This window comes from Humulus lupulus, chromosome X (genome assembly GCF_963169125.1).
Source record: "Humulus lupulus chromosome X, drHumLupu1.1, whole genome shotgun sequence".
NCBI lineage: Eukaryota > Viridiplantae > Streptophyta > Magnoliopsida > Rosales > Cannabaceae > Humulus > Humulus lupulus.
The window spans coordinates 12,049,844-12,064,361 of NC_084802.1; the positions used below are offsets into that span (position 1 = coordinate 12,049,844).

Here is a 14,518-nt window from a genome sequence, read left to right on the forward strand (position 1 = left end):
CTGTGTTTCTTTTCCTTGTGTTCCTTGGGAGAGAATAGAGAAAAAAGGTTGATAATAGATGTCAGTTTAATTTTCTATCCACTATTTTCTAAAGCCTCGGTCTAATCTTATCTTATTAAATCAATCCCGATACTCGGGGTGCCGGAAACGTCCCCGAGGGCAAAACGATAAAATCCCCCAATATTCCCGCCTAGACTTCCTAACCTCAAATATATCTCCATATATTTATTTTCATAACCCGATAGTCTAAATAGCTACCCGATACCTAAAATATCGCTGGCTTATCCAAAGTCAGCTGTTAAGCCCTGTTGTGACTTTTCCCCGCTAACTAGCCCTAGGATCGCCTAGAGTCGTTCTCTGCAAATCTACCCACATAATAATGTGGTTCTCACAAATACCATATACACATATCACATTAAAGCCAATATAATCACACAAGCATTATTAACCATATAATTATGCATTTAAGTCAATAAAGTCATGCAAACCACATTTAACCCAGTAATGCCCTCCCGGCACACTAATCAATGCCCTTAAGCCTCATTAGTGAATTTGGGGTCGTTACAATATGTAATATACTTTTATATTTGTCTATGTTAACAGTGCCAATAACAACCAGAAACCAGAGTGCAGTATCTACTGCATGAAGTATGCTAAGGATCTCATTTCACAACAAAGAACCAGAGCATATCTATCGAATAATGTAATAATTAAATGTGTTTACCTTTTAACTTTAATAAAGTTATATTTTCATTAAATATATATTTCACATGTAACTTATAATTTCAATTATTTGCAGTTCAATTCAGATTTACCATATACTGACGCTGAACTTAATGAAGTTCAAGAAGAGTGGGCAAAATATATTTTACCGCAGCTCGCTACATGATGGCATGCATGCTTAGTACCTATGTAAGGGGATTTAATCATTTTTGGAACTTTGTACTTCTTTTATTAGAAAATGTTAGAACTAATCAAATATAGAATCAATCTAACAAATTATAGGTTGAGTTAATTTAGCTTTTTGAGGTGCATAATGTGCTAAATATTCATTTTATGACAAATTTTTTTGGAACTATGTATTTCTTTTATTTAAAATGTGTTAGAACTAATCAAATATAAAATTAAAGTTACCAATGTTAATTTAATTTAATTTTTTATGTGCATTCTTTTACTGCAATTGCTGCGTTGATTTTGAAACCAGGGGGCATTGACAACATATTTGCAGTGTCCTCTGGTGTGGAAACTTTGCAACAGTTAAAAAGTGTCACCATAGACAGCCAATCACGACACCTAATAACTATCAGCATTGCCAGCAACGGCGAAACCTAATAGCTATCGGCATAACCAGCAACGGGGACACCTAATAAATGTCGACGTAGCTACCCCTACGCCGACATAGGCAAATACGACAGTCAGTCGACTGTCGTCGTTGCTCATTAGCAACAATTAAAAACTGTCAGGAAATTCTATTTTTGTAGTAGTATATAACTGCTAAATCAGGAACTTATAACAGTCAAGATAATACAATTGATACAAATTGTTATTTCAGTTACAATAGCCAACTATGTTCTAACAGAGACTGTTCTTTTTTTTCCAGATGGAGAAAAAGGTAGCAACTATGAAAATTACATTGCAACAGGGAAAATCAATGAGATGGAAACTTGTTATGCTCATATCAATTTACTTTCACCATTAATTCCAGTTACTTTTGTATACTAGCAATATTTACATATTAGCAATGCCACAATTTATCATCATTAATTACTTGAAGGAATAGCCAAATAATGACTTAAAATACCTCATACTGCTTTACACAATTAACCCTTTATCAACTTTCAATTTTAAAACTTGAAACTTTTAAAATAGAAAAAAAAAAAAAAAAAAAGTATTTGTGACATAAGTACCCAATATTTGGGAAAAATACCCGGCATGGACCCAATTTTTCTTATAGTGGGGAAAGTACCCAAACATCCTAAAACTGTAATTCTGTTAGGCTCCTCCATTAGGTATGTTAATGAGCTGATTAGGCAGACACGTGTCACATTTTTATTGGTCCAAATCATAATTATTTTTAAATTTTAATTTTAAAATAAAAAATTAATTAAAAATACATTTAAATTCATAAAAAAATTTAATATTTAAATGAAAAATCAGCTTTTAAAAATTAAAACTAAATAATACCATATCAACATGAACCCATATTTGCTCAAGAACACCACCATTGGTCCCACACTTTCCCACTAACCAAACAACATTTTTCTTTTCTTTTCTGAAAATCAAAATCACTCTTCCCTTTTCCTTTTCCTTTTCCTTGATCGTCTTCCTCATCACCATGAGAAAAAGACGAAAACGAGCCACACCCCTTCTAACCCCATTACCCTCTACCCTCTCTTCTTCTTCTTCTTCTTCCTCCTCCTCTTTGTCAGACCCACCCAAAAAATATATAATAATACTACAAACCCAGATTCAAATTTTTTTTTTTTTTTGGTAACCCAGAAACAGGGGTGAGAAAGAAAAAATTACATTAAGAATGTGTTATGTGGGCAAAGCAACAAAGATCTTCATTTTCATAGTGACGGTGCTGGTGGTCATTGGTCTGGTCTTGGGATTCGACCCTCTACGCCATGGTGTCCATCACAAGGACCATAAATGCATCGATGTCTCATGTCTATCTCCACCTGCGGTCTTCCCTAATCCAAATTCGAATCAGAATCCAAGTTCTAGCTCTAGCCATTCCAGCCTAACAACCCCAGATCCCAACTCCGGTCAGCCAACCCCACCAAGCTCTGTTCTCAACCCACATAACCTCTGCTCTCTAGCTCTATGCCGACCTTGCAACAGCCCCATGCTTTTTCGCTGTGGCTTGAAGGTCTTCGCACTTAGGAGCTGCCTTTGAAGCTTGCTTGTGCTGAGGAGGAAGAAGGGGTCGTGGGGAGGAAGAATTCATTTATATTATTTTTTAATGTATTTTTAATTTAATTATTTTAATTAATTTTTTATTTTAAAATTAAAATTTAAAAATAATTATGATTTGGACTAATAAAAACGTGACACGTGTCTGCCTAATCAATTCATTAACAGACCTAACGGATGAACCTAACGGAATTACAGTTTTAGGATGTTTGGGGTACTTTTCCCACTAAAAAAAAATTAGGTCCATGCCGGATATTTTCCCCAAACATTGGGTACTTATGCCGCAAATATCCCAAAAATAAATTAATTTTTTAACTATTTGGGTATTTAAATGTTACATTTTAGAAATTTTAGATATTTTTCTTGTGAGAAAAAAATTGAGTATTTAAATGCTATATTTTAATAATGTGGATATTTTTTTCCCATAAAAATTTATTTTAGTATAAAAATGCAACATTTTGAAAAATTAAGTATTTGGTTATTAAAGATTTTTTTTTTAATTGGAATTGAGATTTCTCAAAAGACTAGTGTTTGATATGGGGTAAAGTAAAGGTTCGAATCTAAATCCCTTCCTATGTTTGGTTCAAATTTTAACGGTGTAAAGTTAATAATTTATGTGGGCTCCACATGTATTTTAAGGGTAAAGTGAACCATTTTGTACACAAAAATTTAATATTACTTACATCCTAAGTTCTTCTACATTTTCCAAAGCAACTCAACTACACAAAACAAACACCTAAAAAACGAGATAACATTACTAAGTATAAACTGACAAAGACGTAAGGTCAAATACACAGAGCAAGTCGAAGCCACCACGCTTTAGCATTCCCTAAAAAAATAGTTCGAGTTTAGCTGGATAGTAGATAATGAGTCATGGCCACCATCTACTTTAACATTCTCCAAAGATCTTAAATTGTGTAATTCTTAAAATTATTTAGAACTTTATCAAATAGATATTTGATTATTTATTTTTATTTTGTCCTAATTATCATTTGTTTATATGTTCATTAAGTAAATAATTTGTTTTGGCATTGAAATTTGATTTTATAAATTTATTAATTATGTTCAAGAAAAAAATAGTTTCTTTTTTAAGTAATTTTTTATCATTTATTTATTTTGTTAAATAAAATGACCTACTACAATATATTCATTTTTGTCTTATACAAAGGAACATCTTACACCTCATCGTCAAATGAGATGGACTACTTAAAAGCCCGGCCCTTATACCATTTTTGTTTGAAGAAAAAAAACATGCATGTGTGTGTGTTTTTTTTTCCTCATTTTCTATCTAAAGTATGAATGATTTTATGTGTTTTTCCAAGTACATGATCCGCCACAGTATTTTGTTAAATGACAATTTGGATCTTATATTTTATGTATCTGAATAGTATTTTAGACCCAATTTTAGTAAAATATTTTCAATTATAATATCAATTCTTAAATCGTTAGTGATGCGATGAGTTCCAAAAAGTAGAGAAAGTGATTGAGGAACTGAGAATGAAATATTATATTTGATTTTTTTTTTATTAAAATTAAGCATAAGGTACTATTTTGACTCATTTTGTAAAACACATAGTCTGAATTATCATTTAATAGAACACATAGACAGATCGCGTATTTAGGATAAACACATGTGGTATTTTCCCTTTAAGATAAATGGTTTTTTATAGTTTCCATGTATATAACGTGTGGCCTATATGATTTCTGTCCACAGTAGTTTCCAACATGACTTATTATTTATTGTATTTATGTGGTCTATATGTTTTTCTCCGAATAGTTCAATGTTTTATCCATGATTTCTGTCCATTAATAATAACATCTTTGACCAAAAACAGTAGTTTACTATTTGTATTGCCAAGCTTCAATTATATTGCATCCGTTTATGGATATGTTTTTCTCCTTTTTCTTATCTATAAATAGTTATTTATGAACAGAGAATAGATATATAAACACTTAGTCAGTAACAAAGGCTTATATTCCAGTTTAAAAAAAAATGGAAGTAATCAACAGATATGTCACAACAAAGAGTCACATAAATGGGACTCCAAAAGAGTCAGATTTTGAGATTAAGTCTTCAACTCTTGTTGTATCAGCAGAGCCTGGTTCAAACGATGTCGTTTTGAAGAATCTGTATGTGTCCATTGACCCATACCAGATAAACCGCTTCAAGAGTTACAGTTCCTCTCAGAAGAGCATAAGTGATGCAATGGCCATAGCTCCCGGTGAGGTAATACTTAGTCTATATATTTTATATATATAAAGAAAACTTTTTTATGGAAAGTTCTTTATAAAAAAATATTTGTGGAAGGAACATATTTTAAATTAAAAAAAATTAAATAGTATATTTAATAATTAATTAATTAATTAAAAGGATAATAATTTATTAATTTATTTTAAGAATTTAATTTTTAATTATGTTTCTATGAATATGAATTTGAATATATGTTTAAAAAAAATTAAAAGAACAAAAGTTTAAAAAATGAAATATTTTTTCTTTATATTTCACTTCTCAAAAAATTAAAAGTTTTTTTTTTTCATCTTTTGAATTTTGAGTTCTTAATAAAGAAAAAGATTAAAAATAAAATTTATATTTTTTAGGTTTTTAGTCCTTTAGTGATGTAAAGGTTACCAATTCTTTATTCTTATTACATACTGGGAAAAATTTACTCATTTTAAATAACTTTTAAAGTACCATATAATATAATTTTTTTTATATAAATATATTCTTAATTTGTACAAATATTTTGCTACTCAGTTAGACATATATATATACATATTTAAACATTAATTGGCACATGTACAAATACATAGTTAAATATATTTATTGGACAGGTTATTAGTGCTCATGGGGTGGCCAAAGTTGTGGCTTCTGAGAATGCTGAGTTTGAAAAGGGTGATTTGGTTGTGGGAATGGTTTGTTGGGGAGAGTATACTGTGATAAAAGGAGATCAATACATGTTGAGGAAACTTGACCCTATGGCTATGGGGTTTCCATTGTCATATCATATTGGAGTTTTTGGTAATTTTTTATTACTCTAAATCCATTTTTCATGTTAATTATGATTTAAAGAAAACTCTGTTATTGAAAATAAAATTAATATATGAGGTGTACATTAATTAGGTTATCATTATTTTTAAGAGATATGTTTTTTAATATTTTAATCCTTACCAGCATAAAATTTTATTACTCTAACAAGATATTTTTTAAATTTTAAGTTATTTATATTTATATTTATATTTTTTCTTTTTTTGAGTTAAAAAAAATAATTGAGTGTCAAAGGTGTTTTAATTCTTTAAATAATAAATATTTTATTATAGAAGTTAGGTACTCTTCGTGATTAACTCTCTATTTTAAGAAATATATATTTTTGATGTTGTGTTCTGTCCGGTTAAAGATGTTCTCTTGTATTCGAATTCGATCAAAATATTTTTGGCCTCAAGCTTTATTTATGGAGTCACCAATTTGAAAAAAAAAAGTGAGAATTCCTAACACGCATCAATCTTTATGATATTATATTTGACAATATTTTGATTGAATTTGGATTTATTGAATTATTTTTAAACATTTGACAAACTATAAACCCTATTTTGTAACATAGATTCGTTGGATTTGTTTAATTGGTTTAGGGACAAGTGGATTGACAGCTTATAGTGGGCTATTTGAAGTGGGCAAGCTTAGCAAGGGTGAGAAAGTGTTTGTCTCGGCAGCTTCTGGGTCAGTAGGCCACCTTGCTGGCCAATATGCTAAACAATTGGGCTGTTATGTTGTTGGTTGTGCTGGAAGTAAGGAAAAGGTAACTCTAAATAACCCTTGGTAATTCAATAGTTATCAATTTGTATATTTCAAACAAACATTTTTCTTACTAAAATGTTGAGATTGACAAAATTATTCTATATTAGGTAGCATTGCTAAAAGAGAAACTTGGTTTTGATGAAGCATTCAACTACAAGGATGAGCCTAACTTAAAATCAACCATAAAAGAGTAAGACAAAAAGTTTAATTAAATGGAAGGAATGCTTTTTATTTCTTTTATTATTTTGTTATTCAAAGTTTTGTTAGTAACAATTAAGTCAATTTACTTCATTTCTCTAAAATAAATTTTAAGTTTTTTTATGGATATTTGTGGTATTTTTTTCAAATTTATACATATTTAAATAATTTTAGACTTAATGATATTGTTATTTTAGGAATGTATAAAACTTAATAATATTGTTATTTTGTGGGATTGATTCATACATTCTATTATTTTGATGTTGAATTTAAGGTACTTTCCTGAAGGAATAGACATTTACTTTGACAATGTGGGAGATGAGATGCTAGAAGCAGCAATTACTAACATGAAAAACTTTGGTCGAGTCGTGGCTTGTGGGGCCATATCCGAGTACACAAACACAAACAAGCCAGCTGCATTGAACATGGTTGAAATTATATACAAGAGAATCATAATTCGAGGATTTTTGGTGACTGACTTTTTCTATATCTATCCAGATTTTCTTTCGTTCACTGTGAATCACCTTCGTAAGGATAGTCTTAAGACACTCGAAGACATCTCAGTTGGTTTGGAGAGCATTCCAAATGCTTTTCTTGGACTCTTTCATGGTGCCAACATTGGTAAGAAGATTGTCAAACTAGCAGATGATTGAATTAATTGATCAATTAAAATGGAAGAGAAGAGACACTATATATTGGTTCAAATGAACTTGTTTGTATAATGAGTTTCATGATTCCTAGAAACAATTATATATAAATTGATGAATTCTTACCTATGAGTGGTCATTATTATGCCATTTGTAGTCCTTACCTTCCAAACATTCACTTAAAGTATTTAGGCTTCTTATTTATGATATTTCACATTGCTACCGCTTTTGGCATTACTTGTTAGCGTCAATCAAAGGTGTTAACCGATGCTATAAAAATAGGAGTTTTATTATAAATACACATTTTTTATGATTTTTTTTTTCACATTTTTACAACACCTATCGTTTTTTTTTCTTTCAATTTTACTAATTCAAGTTTTCAAAAATATGATTTTAAAGTTCCATGATTATAAAAATACAATCTCAACTAGGCATTAACCCAACAATAATATAGTGTTGAAAAACAACTTAAACTCAACTAGACAGCAACTCCACAACAATACAGTATGGAAAAAACACATGCAAATCAACTAAACATCAACACGTTGCATCAACCAAAAATAAACTAAAAAACAACATGAAAAAACTTATTATTGTATTGTAAAATGTGCCAAAAATAAACTAAAAATATATATTAGAACATATGAACATAAACCCAAAATAAACTAAATAATAAAAAAAAAACAACATTGAAAAACTTATCGCTGCATTATAAAATGTGTCAAGAAAAATTAAAAAATTACTCAATAAGAAATTAACTAAACATCAACCCAAAATATACTTAAAGAAAACTAAACATATACTCAAAATAATTCACACAACAACAATAAAGAAACTGAAAATTTTTATATTTACCAAAAATACACTAAAAATACAAAATCAATTAGATGTCAACCTAAAATATACCTTAGACTAACTACACATCAACACACTTGTTGACGCCGTTTTTCGTCAACAATGAAAGGAGAGCACGTAAACAATAACTGATAATGGCCAATTAAAATATGACAATAAAAACACACGATTTTTACGTGGTTCAGCAGTTAAATCTGCCTAGTCCACGAGTCTCTGTTATTAAACTCAAGATTATCTCTGAAAATTCTTAAGCATGAATTCTTCAGAGTTTTCTCTCCAGGTTCAGAATTTTCGGCCCATTACAATGGTGCATGACCTCTCTATTTATAGAGAAGGCTACAAAATACTATCCCACATATTTTGGGTAGTTACTCTTTTTGTGTAAATAAAATAAATGGCTTTAAATGCCTATAATCAGATATAAAAGGAAACGTCCCCTGAAAACCAGGGGGCGTATAACTAACCAAATAATATCCCATGATATTATGGGATTTACAACAATAAATGCAGATTGCGTCTCTTGTGGATAACACTTGTGGATATTCAAAGTCATAATCATGTCTCTCTAACGCCTTAGTCCCTCAGATTTCTCATCAGCTTTCGAGCTAATGACATCTCCCGAAGTCACATGGCTTCGAGGTCGTACGCGTGTCAGGCTCGGAACCCTGATCCGAGGTCATCCCTGAGGACAGATGCGTCTAGGAGCTACCTTTCGAGATCGTAAATATTCGAGGTCACCACAATCGAGGTCGTCCCAGTTTTGCGGGCTCGATATTTAATCCTGGAGCATACTTCAACTGTACGAGTTCATTTGCTACGAATCCAGCTTTCAGGGTCATATTTAACATGGCTCGAAAACTGGGTACAACATTGTAGAGTCCAAGAACTTTACTTAGCTAATTGTTTAGTAGTATTATAGTATGTTTAGTGTTATCATTGTTACTTTGGATTTTTGGTTCAGACCGGGAGTTATTTGGACACTCATAGTAGTACTTATAGATTTTCTAAGTTTAACCTATAGTTTAAGAATATTAAGTATAACCTAAGGTTTGATTAATGTGTCTGATATTAAGGAATATATTATTATATTATAAGGTTTAGACATCAACCAATAGGATTTTAAGCACATGTTTTGAATGGTAATTAAGGATTAAGTATTTTTGAGGATTAAATTAAATAAGGGTAAAAGTTTGAATGTATAGGGTCAGTCAGCAGCTTTGAGCACGTTGAGGGCTTAGTCAAGGCTGTTTAGTCCATTCAAACTTAGCTAAAAATGTGTAAACTCGTGTTTAAATATTCTGTGTGTGCCGATATATCGCAGCTATAGGGGGCGATATGTCGCAGCACGTAGATACGGAAAACACGAATCGATGCACGGTCGCCTCGGGAACAAAGGTCCAGGCGATATATCGCCTATAGGGGGCGATATATCGCCTCCACCAGCATGTTTTCAAATTCGTTTGAATTCTTTTCCCTTCAGCCATTCAAACTCCTTCAACAGTCCAGCATCTTCTGAACGAGTCTTCAGCCTCTGCTGAACGATTATTCAAATGATTTTCACCTAAAAAGCCATTATTTTTATTCAAGTAAAATCAAGATATTTTCATTCCCAAACTCTATAAATAGGACCTAGTACCCAGCCATTATTCACCATTTTCTCTAAGTTCAGAGGCTGCTAGTGTTAAGTGAGTGAGAGAGTGTAAACACTTGGTTTGGGGAAAAACTATAAGCTTAAACATCATAAGCTTATCAAACACTTGGGAAGTAAGTGAGTGCTATAGTATTTCGGTGGATGTTAGATTGATCTTGCAATCTTTGAGGTAAACCCAAAACTCTAGTCCTTTCTGTATTCTATGTTATTTCTTTTCTCAAAACCTTCTACTCAGTCCCCTAACCTTATTCTTATTTTTGGTTAGGGAATCCAAGTTCTTAAGCACTTAAGTGGTGGTAAGCATATTTTCGTTTAATGGTTTAGTCTTCCTATTCTCTTTCATTTCATCTCCTTTCTTTAGACTCACCCTTGTTCATTGTGGTTTTAGGAGTGTTCCAAAAGTCCTAACTCAGTCCATTTTATCCCGGTAACTTTGGTAAGGAAAATAGGCTAGAATTAATATGTTATGTGCTTATGTTATCTATATGTTTATGTTATTAAAAGTGTTATGATATGTATATGTGTATGTAGGCTTGGGCATATGACCCATATGACTAACAAGACCCCAAATGGGTTATGGGCATATGACCTACTTAGCTAGTAGGACCCCATTAACCCCATGGGCATATGCTTGTTTAGTCTATGGGACCCCAAGTAATAATGGCCATTATAATAAGTGTATGTTATATGTATTATGTTAAGTCTTTATGTTTTCTTATGAAATTGTGTATATGACAATGTGTTAGGATTTTCCTTACTGGGCATTAGGCTCACTCCTTTCTGTTTATGTGCAGGAAAATAAGTTTAGAGGTGGTAAGATTCGTGACGCTTGGAGGATGTGTATCGATGATGAATGGAGTCAAGGGGCCGAGCGTTATCGATTCGAGGATGTAGTCTCCTTTTATGTTTTTTATGGTTTTACATGTATTTTCCGCATTATTATGTAATGTCTTTTATTTTAAATCTTGTTTTGTTTTAAAGACAATGGGATCCCAAAATCCTTCTTAGTATTCTGTTTCTTTGTAAATAACTCTTATTTTCAAGTTACTCAATAAATTATGGTATTTTCGTAAAATGTAAGTTTTTATGTATAGTTTCGATAATGGTCCAATTAGTCTAGATTAGTGGGTCATTACAGTTGGTATCAGAGCAACGGTTCCTTCGCATGAAGTTCTCCTCGATACACATGCTCAAAGCTCCGAATCGGACCGCCAAGTAAGTGTTTAAGTTACAAGTTACAAGTTACTTTGTCTATGTGTATAGCTAACAACTTTAGTGTTTATGTTTCAGTTAAAAATGAATGGAGCTTTAACCTACCAAGATATCCGAGCCATTAAGGCCTTAAAAAGAATAAGGGAGCCAAGAAACACCGTAGGAGCCTTAGAAAGGATTACACGAAGGTTGCTTTTGTTTCACCAAGCAATAGGTGGCCTTCAAGAGGCTAAACAAATAATGCTAAGATCAACAGAACAATATGTATTAGTGATTAGGTTGTTTAAAGATTTCCATCCTGTAATAGCAGCCTTAGAAGAAATATGGGAAGAAATGAATGATGAGGATGAATCACCATTAGCAATGAGATACTATTTCCTCTTAGTTAGGTTCACCACAAAATTTGAATTTCAATTCACCAAGGAGCAAAAGAATAGGATTCTCACAAACCTTCCTAGAGGGCATTTTGATGCTCATGATAATGATGACTATGAGGCTATAGATGATGATATGTTAGATGACGGATCGGATGTAGAAGATCCCGATTTTTAGATTAGTAGTTTTTATTTGTTTTATTTACTTTTATGTTATGATTGTAAGAAGTGAAATTGTTTTCCAAATGAATAAACATGCTATTTGAATATCATGTGTGAGTTTGAAATTTTTTTTCACAATCATAATAAATACTAAATAAAATGAATAATGACTGAGTTCGGTGAGGGTGGATACGAATCAATGAACCTGGTTTCCTTGTTGAGAGTTAGGGGGCCTTAGTAGTGGGAACGATTTTACTGATCCCAGCCCTCCCTCAATATGGTTAACCTTGGAACAAAGATAAGTTTCGAGCCTGAGAATTAAGTCATATAGGATGATTAGAAACACACTTAGAAAATAAATATGACTTGTTTTTCTAAGTATAGAAACCCACTCTAATAATAAATAAAGACCTATATAATTTTTCATAAAAAGTCATAATAAATAGGTCCGAGATATGTTTGTTTTAGAATAAGTTTTGCCTTAGAGCCTATTAGGAAAAAGTTCTAACATGTTTCTTTTAACTGTTAGAACTCTGCTACGATGTCTCTCCGAAGATCTGCTCGCACCAATGGGAACGCTTCCAACGATGTTCCAGCGACCAATGCGGTCCCTACCGTTCGCCGAAGGAGAGTACGTGTTACTGCTCGCCGCAACGCGCCGGCACAGCCAGCTGACAACACTGCAGAGATTGCCAGACTACGACAGCAAGTCGAGGAACTTCTGCAGCAACAACGCCAACAGGCTCAATCTCAGCCTCAGCCACAGCCACAGCCGCAGCCGCAGCCACAGCCAATGGCCCCAGCACCCCAACAAGTTGGTACGTATGGGGGATGGCCTATGACGAACTACGCTCCTTATCCTGTACAGCATATGGAGCCGGTGTACGAAAGGTTCCGCAAGCAGCACGCTCCGAACTTCGAAGGGACTACGGACCCCTTTGAAGCAGAAGAATGGCTAAGGAATGTGGAGCCGATCCTAGCCCACATGAACCTCAATAATGCTGACCGCATATCCTGCGTCTCATCTTTACTCAAGAAAGATGCCAGGATATGGTGGGATTTGGTCCAGCAATCCCACGATGCTGCCACTATGACGTGGACCCGATTTGTGGAGCTCTTCCACAAGAAGTACTACAATTCAGCAGTGCTTGCTACGAGAGTTGAGGAGTTCACCAATCTGAAGCAAGGGAACTTAACAGTGGCGGAATATGCTCGTCAGTTTGATCGCTTAGCCAAGTTCGCGGCAGAGTTAGTTCCGACCGATTATCTGAGGGTGAACAAATTCGTGAGAGGACTCCGACCAAAGATTGAGATGGGGGTGAAGCTAGCAAACCCGGGAAACACTTCATATGCCGACGTTCTTGAGACGGCAATTGAAGTAGAAAGGTTGCAAACCAACGTGAGCAAAGAAGAAGCCAGCAAGCCGGAACCTAGGCAGCAGAGCCAACCTCAGGCCAGTCGAAACAACAATCAGTCCAGCAACAGTCAGTCCAACAACAACGGTAACGGACAGAAGAGAAGGCATCCTGACAACAAGCAAGCCGACAACAATAAAAGGGCACGACCAAGTAATGGGGGAAATAGGTCGGGCTACGTGGAATACCCGCCATGTGCCAAATGTCAGAAGAAGCACCCCGGAGAATGCCGTGCCAACACCAAGGAGTGTTTCAACTGTGGTCAAGAAGGGCATCGTAAAAGAGACTGTCCTCAGCAAAAGCCGGAAGGAAAGAAGGACGAAAAGATGGTTCCTGCTCGGGTTTTTGCTTTAACCCAAGGAGAGGCGGATGCTAGCAACAAGGTGGTCACAGGTCAGGTTTCCATCCTCAATAAATTATGTCATGTATTATTTGATTCGGGAGCCACCCATTCGTATATTTCGTTAGGAATGATAGATAAACTAGACAAACCTAGTGAAAGATTTAGAACTAGGTTTGCAACCGAGTTGCCTTCGGGCAAAGTAGTTCTATCATCACGAATTGTACGAGGCGTACCAATCAAGATTGAGGACAAGGAACTAGAAGGAGACCTGATAGAGCTGGTGATCAAAGACTTCGACGTCATACTAGGCATGGATTGGCTAGCACGGCATGGCGCAACGATCGACTGCAGACGCAAGAAGGTGACATTCGATACTCCTGACGGCCAGAAACTGTGCTTCATGGGACAAGCTTCAGGACTACGCACACCGTTAGTATCATCTCTCAAAGCTCAGAGAATGATGGAGAAAGGATGTCAAGCATTCTTAGCCAACATCACGAATGTGGAGAAGGAGACATCACTCAAAGTTGGAGATGTTCGAGTCATACAAGAATTTCCAGAAGTTTTCCCCGATGACTTGCCAGGATTGCCGCCAACTAGAGAAATAGACTTCACGATAGAATTAGTACCGGGCACCGAGCCTATCTCTAAGGAACCATACCGGATGGCACCTACGGAACTCAAGGAGTTAAAGACGCAGCTACAAGAACTCCTAGACTTGGGTTTCATTAGGCCAAGCCATTCACCATGGGGAGCTCCGGTACTATTTGTGAAAAAGAAGGACGGAAGTATGCGCATGTGCATAGACTACCGTGAGCTGAATAAAGTAACGATTAAGAACAAATACCCGCTACCTCGGATTGATGATTTGTTTGATCAACTCCGAGGCGCGACTGTATTCTCTAAGATCGATTTACGGTCCGGGTATCATCAGCTCAAGGTAAAGGGGGAA

General features: G+C 34.3%; 1 protein-coding gene across 1 annotated transcript; it reads left to right on the top strand.

Annotated features, from left to right (window-relative positions):
* Positions 1-4,851: 4,851 nt before the first annotated feature.
* LOC133803830 (2-alkenal reductase (NADP(+)-dependent)-like) lies at positions 4,852-7,726 on the top strand. Its single transcript, XM_062241960.1, has 5 exons — positions 4,852-5,143; positions 5,749-5,935; positions 6,544-6,710; positions 6,817-6,899; positions 7,182-7,726. The coding sequence occupies exons 1-5, from the start codon at positions 4,910-4,912 to the stop codon at positions 7,558-7,560; spliced, it is 1,050 nt and encodes a 349-aa protein (XP_062097944.1). The 5' UTR covers positions 4,852-4,909; the 3' UTR covers positions 7,561-7,726.
* The last annotated feature ends 6,792 nt before the right edge of the window (positions 7,727-14,518 follow it).